This window comes from Sinocyclocheilus grahami, unplaced genomic scaffold (genome assembly GCF_001515645.1).
Source record: "Sinocyclocheilus grahami isolate Dianchi unplaced genomic scaffold, SAMN03320097.WGS_v1.1 scaffold3.1, whole genome shotgun sequence".
NCBI classification, from domain to species: domain Eukaryota; kingdom Metazoa; phylum Chordata; class Actinopteri; order Cypriniformes; family Cyprinidae; genus Sinocyclocheilus; species Sinocyclocheilus grahami.
In genome coordinates this window covers 8,393,820-8,405,129 of record NW_015505182.1, presented here as the reverse complement: position 1 = coordinate 8,405,129, position 11,310 = coordinate 8,393,820, and the positions used below count along the sequence as shown (strand labels likewise).

Sequence of the window (11,310 nt, the reverse complement as noted above, 5' to 3'; positions counted from 1 at the left end):
ACACCCCCCCCCCCCCCCCCCAACTATTCTTGAGTGTCAGTCGGCTTGTTTATATCCATTAAATAAAAGTGACTTTCTTTCTGAGATAGCCTATGCTCTGTTTAATTTAAAAACAAATAAAAGTTTATTAGTCGAAGTCCAAAGAGTGTTTGTCCTCATAAAAATACACTGTATATTGCTGGTACATACACAACTGTTCAAAAGTTTGGTTCTTTAAGATTTAAAATATATAGGCCTATATATATTTAGCCAGGTCACCTTAAATTGTTCAAAAAGGACATTAAAGAGGACTTACTAAAAAAGTAAATTACAAATAAATGCTGATATTTTTTTTTTTTATTAAATTTTATTTATGTTTTCATTTTTTTTACCATCTCAAAGAATCTTGGAAAAAATGCTATCACACTTTCCACAAAAATATCAATTCGATTTTTATCATTATTTACATTTTAACAATTGTTAACTTTATTAATAAGAAATGTTTCCTGAGCAGCAAATAAGCATATTAGAATGATTTCTGAAGGATCATGTGACACTGAAGACTGGAGTAATGATGCTGAAAATTCAGCTTTCATCATAAAAAAAGAAATTACATTTTACAATATATTAAAATAGACATCAGTTTTTTTAAATTGTAAAAATATTCCACATTATTACAGTTTTCAAATCAAATAAATGCAGCCTTGATGAGCAGAAGAGATGTTAAAAATTTTTATCAAAACCAAACTTTTAAACATTATGTACACTCACAAATACATTTCTACAACATATGTACTACCTGAAGGCTACTAAAAAGGCAACGGCCACAATAAAAAATGACATCAGATGGATATTGTTTAAGGCCGTTGCCAGTGTGCCCAAATGAATAATCAGAAACAACTGATTCCCAATATACAGTAGTCAACTTGTAAGTGAAATAAGAATACACCAAGTTGTCACATTGCTAACTAAAAACCATTTGGGGTAAGAAAAGTTCATGCTCATTATCCTTTTTGAACATATTGCTGTTGCTGCCATTATATAAATGCAATAAGCCAATTGTAGGCCATGTGTTAGTAAAATCACAGAACTGGACGGCCTATTGTGGCTCATTGCATTATTGTTGAATACCACACAAAAAATGGGCTTTCTTGGGCTGTGTGTGTGTGTGTGTGTGTGTGTGTGTGTGTGTGTGTGTGTGAACATACCATCATATGGTGTAAGAAATGGCCCAGCTCAAAAGTAGTAGACTTTGTAGAAAGCAGCACTGCGGATAGCTTTGCATTTATCTCCCCTTCAAGATGGAATCTATCACTCGATCGCTTTTATCAGATAGCCAGTATCCAGCCATAGCTGCCACTGCCCCCATAAAGATGGAGGTGAACACCAAGTCCCCTTTAGCCGCCAATGTGGCCAATGCACACAGCACAACACCGAAGAACATCTGTTGCAGAACCTCAATTTCATCCTCCTGAATGTCATCAAAAATACCCTTTCTTCAGACGCTGAGGAGAGAGACAGGAAGACGTCGGTGAATTCAGAAACATCCACAAGTGCATTTTGCGTTACACTATGTGATTTAAATGCAGTGTTAAATGCATAAAGTCATTATTTTTGTTTTCTTTGCGCACAAAAAGTATTCTCGTAGCTTCATAAAATTACAGTTGAACCACTGTCACATGGACTATTTTAATGATGTGCTTACCACCTTTCTGGTCTTTGAATGTGTCAGTTGCATTGCTGTCTATGCAGGGTCAGAAAGCTCTCAGACTTCATCAAAAATATCTTCATTTGTGTTCTGAAGATGACGAATGTCTTACGAGTTTGGAACAACATGAGGGTGAGTAATTAATGACAGAATAGTCATTTTTAGGAGAGCTATGCCTTGATCCCTAACTTCTTGAACTAAAATAACTACAATAATATTTTTTAACTAATAAAATGAGAAAACCACTGAACACTGAAAAAAAAAACTTTAAAACAAACAAATAAATGAAAATGAATGCTAATATATCAATACTCAATAATACTAAAATAACATGAACACAGACTCTTTGATACACAGATTATACCTGTGTTATTTCATATCGGTGAAAATAAAACTCACCTGTTGTCTGGCTCCTCTCACAGGTGTCGCCTCTGCATGTGTAACCCACTGCACAGTGACAGTGAAAAGAGCCCTCTGGATCTACACAGAACATACTGACCCTAGGACAGGCCAACACCTCCTCAGCGCACTCGTCTATATCTGCAGGAGAAACAAAATACAGAATACAGAAACAAAATACAGCTGCGATTCCTGGCCCAGAGACAAATATACACGTAATGCAAATTAAAAAATGAGATAGACAGACAGCTTTATAGTTATATATACATATATATCAACTTTATAGTTACAATTATAGAACAAATAGACAGTTTTGTAGCAAAATACTAAATAATTAAAATAACAATGTATGTATTGAAAAAGTATAATTAGTGTTGTTGTTCTTAACATTCTTGGTGGAAATGCTTCTTGTAGCCACAAGATGGTATCATTGCAGAAGAACTAATATGTGTCATCATTACAGACAAGATTCATTTTCTGTTCTTGTATGTTTTCAAGCTTGATACAGCAGCAGCAAATTCCCAAATGAAACTATAATATATTTTAAATGAATTAGTCCAGCCATTAGTAGTATGGCAATCAAGATTAAGGAACTTTTTTTACATTGTTCAGCAAAACAAAGCAAGTCTAAAATGGGATTTGAATGGGAAAATATAAAAACATGTACTTAGAAGTTCTAATTTATTTCAAATTATGTCCTTTTATACATTTAGAATGGTGATGTCTTCAGGCCGATGTTTGCATAATCCCAGATGTGACACTTTCAGCTGACAAAAACAATTAAGATGTTTGTTATCAAATTACCTAACACTAGTGTTTTTACCCAGCTAACAAGGAACATTCTCAGAACTTTATGTTCGTAACTTAGTGAGAACATTGGCAAACATTTTTAGAACACATCTTTTCATTTTTAATACTACTACACATATTTTATACAACAGGGGTTGAAAAACTAGACAATACAAAACTAGTTATACCTACCGGAAAAACTAAAAAGCAATTTATTTCATTTGTAGGCCTATCGCTATTTTTGATTTGTGCTATCATTAGTCATTTCTTTATTTGTTCTTATTTTATTATTAACTGCTTAGCCTCCTTGTAATTTTTTATTCAATTCAAAGTTTTAAATCAAGCTATCTCGTGCTACTGCAACAAAATTACCCAACTGTAAAATCAAAAATACACTGAGTGAGCAAAACTTTGTTTAATTACCATTATGACTAGCTATCTCACAATGTTTACATATGAATAAAAGCCTACATTAAAATATGTCATATAAATTGGTCTTTTCATTAGAACTGATTGCCATCATTGATGGACACATTTTTTTTATAATATTAAAAATATCTGTATGACAGTATCTTTTGCAGTTCTTCCCTGCTGTACCGAATATCTATACTTTTCAAAGTATCATATCGAAGTTACAAATTCAAATATTGTGATAAAATACATTTTGTAGGGTGCCACAAATTTGTTAAAATTTCCAAAGGGTGCCGCGACTAAAGAAAGATTGGGAAACACTGATATAGACTACAACTCACCTATGCATCTCATGCCTGATGATCTGTAACCAGAAGCACATTTCCTACAGCGGGCAGGTCCTCCACCCATACAACCAACACAGGCCTTATCACATTCTGAAAAAGGACAAATAATAAAACTTGGTTACACATTATTTAAAGGTGTCCTTATTACAGTGTAATTATATATTTACTGAGTAATATTAATTAACTACATGTACTTACTATATGCTTAGGTTTAGTTTAGGGTTTGGGTTACTTGCATGTAATTATGCATAATTTGTTATTAAAATAGCAAGTGCATGTAACATGTGTAACAAGGACACCATAAAACTAAAGTGTACTAACAACTTTTATACTGTATTAAACCACATATCATATTAAGTGCATGTGTATTTATTTTAGTTACGATATTAGTTTAGGGGGCGAAAAGGGCGACCTAAATTATATTTTACCATGCATGCTAAACCATAATGCATTAAAACAAAATCAACAAGCAGAATGCAAAAGTTTAGAAAAGACCAGCACTGAATTTATGTTTTAAATACTCACGAACGGGATAGTGATGGTCAGTAAAACCAGGATTGACTAGTTTTTAGGGTTCAGGATGCAATTATACACCCAACAGACCCACCTGTGCACAGTTTAGGGAAAAATGACAGATGCTACTATGGCGAAGGGTTGCTTCATGAATATTGCATATGATATTCCAGCATGGACTGGTGGATGTACAATTTGACTCATGAACATTAATAAGGTCCTGGTGATGTAGTATGGAAATATTTCATTGGTGATGATGGGCTGGTCCAGGGGTGCCCAAACTCGGTCCTGGAGGGCCGGTGTCCTGCAGAGTTTAGCTCCAGCTTGCCTCAACACACCTGCCTGGAAGTTTCTAGTGTACTTATAAGAGCTTGATTAGCTGCTTCAGGTGTGTTTGATTAGGGTTGGAGCTAAACTCTGCAGGACACCGGCCCTCCAGGACCGAGTTTGGGCAGCCCTGGGCTGGTCTGTGAATATTAAGAGAAAATCTTTGCCATATAGTACTAGTTGTCTCGCTGAGTTGCTAAGATAACTTTGTTGTGTTCTGCCAGGGGCGCGAGGAGATGTCCTATTATTGAACCGCATTTACTAATACTTGACCTATAGGCTACCCTAAGTATTACATGTTTTAACTCCACTTTATATGTATGTAATTACGTTTCCAGGCTTCCAGCATGGAGAAATGTAACACATGCCACCTGCTTCAGCTTCAGACTCATTCTGGAACTTGTCTAATGACACTGAGAATGCCTCTTGCTTTTTAAAATACACAACGAGTTAAAGCGGAAGAATTCTTATTTAGATTCATTATACCTGATTCATGGCAGCTTTCTCAGGCAGCTTTCGGGCCACTAAGTAGGCTAATTATGTGTTTTTAGTTTCTTCAGTCATGGACGCACAAAACCAGTGCAGCAGCAGCTTGAGGACGTTCTCAAATAACAGCGAATATTTTTAGTCTGCAGTGGGTCTGGTGTACGATATTTTTATGCTGCCCCCTCCCTAGCTTCTTTTTATAGACTCTAATTGTCTGTCCACTTCAAGTCTGATAGTTTGCTGGACTTGGTCTCCCGCTTCGACTGGCTGTCCAGTCTGACCAGCTGAAGCGTGCACCAAACCCTTTTAAAACCAGCAAACAGACAAGCCTGGTTGTGAATGTATGTAGCCTATGTATGTATCCCTGATAAGACGTCTATTTGATGTCTGCATTTACATCTGAAATACGTATTTTTTAGAGTGTTTGCTCATCTGCAATACGTCTATAGGACGTTATCAGATGTCAACTAGATGTTTATTAGTAGATAGGCCTATCTTTAAGATGGTTATGATTTAGAATGTATGTAAAACTGACATCTTAAAGACCTGTGTCAGATCTTTGTACACAGCAAATGCTTTCCAGATCAAGCGATCTTTAACAGACTTCTTGCAGATGTGCTATCTGTTGGCTATATTCCCTCTATTCTATAGGCCTACCACTCATCAGACCATGACAAAATACTAATGTCAAAACTGTATATTTGAGTACAACCAGAGCATTTCAAATGTACTGTATATTACAAAAGTTCAATTAAAATATATATTACAGCCATATATAAAATATGTGAATAGCAATATTTACATATGAAATTTGTGCATAGATATTAGCCAAAAGCCATTATTTACAACCATTAAATAAAAGCAAAGATGAAAACAGTAAGTTAGAGGAAATTTCCTTCCAAATACCTATGAAAACATAGGGGTATATATGTACAGTATGAATGTGAAGTATTTTTTAGTGTATTTATACACTTCTTTACTTCCTATAGCGTCTGTACTGTGGAATTTCCTCATTTGGACTTTTAAGTCCTACATGCAGACTTCCTTCTTAAGCTATTCCCAGCAATAATAGCCAGTTACTGTAAATATGTCTGTATTATGCCATATTCACGTAGGATTCAAAGGTACTTCATGATGGCATTTGGTATTTCCAAGCATGCGCATAAAAACATGGCATCACCATGTTTTTTGGACCTTCTGGTACTTTTATTGTTCATGTTATCTGTCCATAGTCCATACTGACAGATTGTGACTGACAATCCAAACAATGTTCTGGTGTGACAAGGGAGTAAATAATACATCAGAGCTGTTCATTTTTGAGAAACATTATTTCCTCTGTGTCTTCCGTGTCTAGGCTGAGTGAATCAAACTGAGTGAGCATGGATTCAGTCCTCACCCTCGACTTAAAAATGTTCTGCACTCCTTGGGCCAGCTTTCTCTGTGCCTTTTTCATCCACCACATCTTCTTCAACTTCCCGCTCATGATATTTGGGCTCTCCAAACACAGTTCCATAAGTAATCCCTGAGACTGTGAAGGCAGTTTATAAAGCGGCAGACCCCTCAACAGCTTTGGCATGTCATGCTCCTCATTGATGGGAAGTTCATGTACGTCTAACTGCACAAGGACGAACCGCTGAGCAGCGCAGCCCTTCTGACGGTCAGCAAAAATGCAGCCCAATGCCGAAGCCAGCATATCTGAGGAGTATGTGGCAGGATTGCTTCGTCTTTCCACTGCAATTTTCCAATACAACTCGGCTCTCTGCAGTGTTGTCGGAGAAAGCACCAGAAGGGCCTTCCCTCCATGATTTTGGATGTGATCGAGCTTAGAGTGGAGCCACGCGGCCGGGCCGCAAGAACCGAGCTCTGTTTGGTTCCACAGATCGAGAAATACTCTGAAACCCAGCTCAGAAAACAACTGGCCCAACTCACACACCAGCTGTGGGTCCGTGGCTGAGGAATGGAGCAACAACACCTGTCCCCTCATATCTAGAGAGAGAAATAAGGAGCGCATGAGATTATCATAAGGTCATTTTTCCTATGCTAAAAGGCTTCTTGATAATAAGACACACAAATGACTGTAAACAAACACCTTGTGTACCTTGAGAATGACATCTTCTGTCCCATTCGTTAAGCGACCCTGAGAGAGGCACATACAAGAATGTAAAATCTCATCAACGGAGAAGACTTTCTTTAATACTTCAAGGAATAGTTCACCCCGAAATTAAACAAAAAAAAATGCTGAAAATGTATTCACACTCAAGCAATCAGAGATGTAGATGAGTTTGTTTCTTTATCAGAACAGATTTGGAGAAATGTGCATTACATCACTTGCTCACCAATGTATCCTCTGCAGTGAATGGGTGCCGTCAGAATGAGAGTTCAAACAGCTGATAAAAACATCACAATAATCCACAAGTGACCCACATGACTCCAGTCCATAAAATAACGTCTTGTGAAGCGAAAAGCTGTATGCTTGTTAGAAACTAATCCATCATTTAAGTTAATTCATTTTTTTTTTCATTAAGATGTTTTTTTTTTTTTACTTCAAACCAGTGGTTCCAGCTAAAATACAAGTCCTCTATCCATAATGTTGCTTTATTTCATGTTGCTAATCTGAATCAGGAGAGAAATATGCACAGTACTGTTTACAAGTTGAAAACAGTTCTAAACAAATATGTAAGTGGATTTTAATGTGAGATGCCAACAGGGGATTTTTCACTGGAGGAAGTGTTATTATGGATTATGGACTCATATTTTGGCCAGAAGCAACAGTAACATCTTATTGTACTATCCTATTGCACTATATTTTATGTATAATCATTTTCTATTCTTAACTGTTTTAAATTCATTATAAACCTCTTAAATCAATTTTTAAATCATTTTCAAAGTTTTTAAATTCCTTGTTTTATTGTTATTATTATTTTCTTTTCTTTCACGTAAAGCACTTTGAATTACCATTGTGTATGAAATGTGCTATATAAATAAACTTGCCTTGCCTTGCCTTGCCTTATTGATGGATTTGTTTCTTACAAACATGCAGCTTTTCACTTCACAAGACTTTAATTGATGGACTGTATATGTGTGGGTTACTTGTGGTTTATTTTGATGTTTTTTCAGCAGTTTGGTTTCTCATTCTGATGGCACCCATTCACTGCAGAGGGTCCATTGGTGAGCAAGTGATGTAAATTTCTTCAAATCTGTTCCAATGAAGAAACAAACTCATCTATATCTTGGTTGGCCTGAGAGTGACTAAATTTGTATTCCTTAGAAATTTCACTAAAAAGAGTATAAGACACAAAAAGTGGTCAGATGGGTGAAAGAACACAAAATGAAGAAGGAGTTGAAAAAGACAAAGAGCATGCTGCGATGGAATAAATGATTTCTACACAGATCACCACAAAAATATGGCCCATTCACAGACACGCGTGAATAGAGCTATTGAGAGCAAAAAGAGTGTCTGGTCAACATCTCAACAAAAACCTCAACTGTATCTCTCTTTCACCATCTTAAATCCAATCAAATAATAAGAAGTGACTGATCAGTCTTACTTTGACAGCACAGCAGTTATCAGTCTCTAGCATAAAATATTTTGAATTTACTTTGAGATTTTTGATGGATTTTTCAATGGCCACTTGCAATATCTAGAGCAGTGTAGCAAGTGGTCAAATAATGGCAATTAAATAAATATTGATCTTAATCTTTCAATCTATTTATATTAAAAGATTAATTATTATGTATATATAATATTAAATCTAATCAGTTTAATGTGTCTTTGCTAAATGAAATATAGAATTTATGTATATATTTAATATAATTGGTATTATTTTATATAATTAAATGAAATATATGCAGTATAATAATAATAGTGATTTTAGTTGGGAATGTAAGTCATCCCCTACATTCTTTTGTAGTTTCTTTGTTGCCGAGAGGAAAAACATCTTTCTATATAAATAAAGAGATGCTGTAGATAGCAAAGACTTACATTTGAGTTTGTTCACCAGGAGAAGTACTCCAAAAGCAGTCAGAGAAACAAAGACCAGTGGCAGAAGAAGAAGAAGAAGGCTCCAATACTGCCGCTCCACTAAAACAATATGAAGTGAACAATAAACCAACTGATGACAACTGCCATACCCATATTCAGGATAGTGAATGCTAGTTTTAGTACATCGAACACACAAATATCAATGTGATCAAATGACAATGAACGGCAGCTCTAAACAGGATATAAATGAAATGTTTTCTCATCACACACTTACAGGAATGTTGACAGTACCGCACAATCTTTCCATCTACTTCAAGCTGCAGACAAAGACACAGACAAAGATGAATGTTCACCATGTTCATTGTCTGTTTGCACTAAATGACTGATGAATGCTGAAAGATAGAATTCAAAAAGGCAGATGGTATCATACCATCACGCAGAGCTGCTGGTGATTCCGAGACCTGATATTCACAAACCTCCCGGATGCCTGCAGAGAACAAATATCATTAAAGCAAACTGCTTTATAGCCAACTGGAAAAGCAATTATTAGCTTTGACCTCAGTTGGAGCAAACGCCATATTTAATTTCACATGAATTATAATGAAAGCCAACAAGGGTCCATTTAACATAATAGGTTGTTTTGCACCTGGGAGTCAATCATTCAGTTTCAAAAGTCTGGAAGTGAAAAGTAGTGAAAATGCTTCTATTGTTGCATTCTTTCAAATTTAAATAATACAAAATTGTTGTCATTGACAATTTATGTTGCCCTTTTGCTTTAATGTATCTTCTTTAAATATGTATTTATTTTACATCAAAATGTCTTTTTGATATGGAAGCCTGTTTTCACCAAAGAATGAAAAACAGTAAAAAGATAATAACAACTTTTTGTCTCACATTTCTGTCTTTTTCAAAGTCAGAATTCTAAGAGAAAAGTCAGAAATGCGAGATGTTAACTTGTAATTCTGAGATACAAAAAAAAGTCAGAATTACATTGATTTATCGATGTACTGTATATATGTATTATTCATTTATTTATTTTTCTTTCCCATGACGGAAACAGGAAAGGTAAATAAATAAATACATACATACAACTTTGTTTAAACTGGGTTTTTTATTCTAAAAGCATTTATTTCCAGGTTTCAATTTAAAAATCCTAGATTTTCAGTGTGGTGTTAGAGGTTATATATCCCACTGTTGCAGTGTTTCTACTTCCTTACAGCCTCATTTAATTTATGACAGAAAATACATATACCCAAAATGTATATTTACCCATAGTATTGTGCTGTTTTCTTTCCAATCATTACAGCATTTCTGTCTGAATCCTTCAACTTCTGTGCATTTTCCATCTGCCTCGAGCTGACACGGCCACAGTTTGGCTCTTATCCTGCAGGGTACTGTGAAATTCCAGCTTAGCACCGGTTTACCATCATTTGTCTTGATGTGGGCTAAAGACACTGACATGTTGCTCAGGACATTGGCTTTAAATACTGCCAGTGGAAAAAAATGTGGGAAGACAAAATAAATCAAGATGATGTTGAACATCCTCCATATCCAAGGCACTAATGCTAACTTTAATTTTTAAGAAAAGTGTAGATCTTAGATCAGTGATTCTCAACCAAGGAGCCAGGGTCCCTTAAGCGGCACTAGATTATTTAAAGGATTTAAAATCTGACAAAACAAGTATTACAATTATTTTCATGTAAATAAATGAAATCTTATAATGAATACACATCATACACTAGTTATTTTATGGGGTAGAAATAAAAAAAATTATTAAAATATTATTTTTTATAATTATATTTTACAAATTTTGAAAATAATTTTAAATATTAAAAGATTATATATATATATATATATATATATTCTTATTGTTGCAAAACATACTGATGGCATTGGTTACAGAAGGATTTCTATACTTCTGAATGTTCCAGTGAGCACTGTTGGGGCCATAATCCGGAAGTGGAAAGAACATAATTTCACCATAAACCGACCACGACCAGGTGCTCCTCGCAAGATTTCTGACAGAGGAGTGGAAATAATTATCAGAAGAGTTGTCCAAGAGCCAAGGATCACTTGTGGAGAGCTTCAGAAAGACCTGGAATTAGCATGTGCAATTGTTTCAAAGAAAATAAGTACAATAAGTAATGTACTCAACCGCCGTGGCCTGTATGCACGCTCACCACACAAGGCTCTATTGCTGAAGAAAAAGCATGTTGAAGCTTGTTTAAAGTTTGCTGTACAACATTTAGACAAGCCTGTGAAATACTAGGAGAATATAGTCTGGTCAAATGAGACCAAAATTAAACTCTTTGGATGCCATAATTCACACCATGTTTGGAGGTCAAATGGCACTGCACATCACCCCAAAA

General features: G+C 35.4%; 1 protein-coding gene and 1 pseudogene across 1 annotated transcript; both read right to left on the bottom strand.

The window, feature by feature from the left end:
• Positions 1–1,264: 1,264 nt before the first annotated feature.
• LOC107581824 (cysteine-rich with EGF-like domain protein 1) lies at positions 1,265–4,068 on the bottom strand. Its single transcript, XM_016267487.1, has 4 exons — positions 4,062–4,068; positions 3,628–3,723; positions 2,083–2,227; positions 1,265–1,475 (listed from the first exon to the last, which is right to left on the bottom strand). Exons 1-4 carry the CDS (start codon positions 4,066–4,068, stop codon positions 1,265–1,267), a joined length of 459 nt encoding a protein of 152 aa, XP_016122973.1.
• A 1,308-nt stretch (positions 4,069–5,376) lies between these two features.
• LOC107579509 (uncharacterized) overlaps positions 5,377–11,310 on the bottom strand; it is a 13,265-nt pseudogene continuing 7,331 nt past the window's right edge.

Excerpts from the sequence above, each read along its gene's own strand:
- LOC107581824 (XM_016267487.1), bottom strand. Across the intron at positions 2,228-3,627 it reads ATCAGGCATGAGATGCATAG|ATATAGACGAGTGCGCTGAG; the intron begins GTGAGTTGTAGT and ends TTTCTCCTGCAG. Across the intron at positions 1,476-2,082 it reads AGGAGCCAGACAACAGGTGA|AAAGGGTATTTTTGATGACA; the intron begins GTTTTATTTTCA and ends CAGCGTCTGAAG.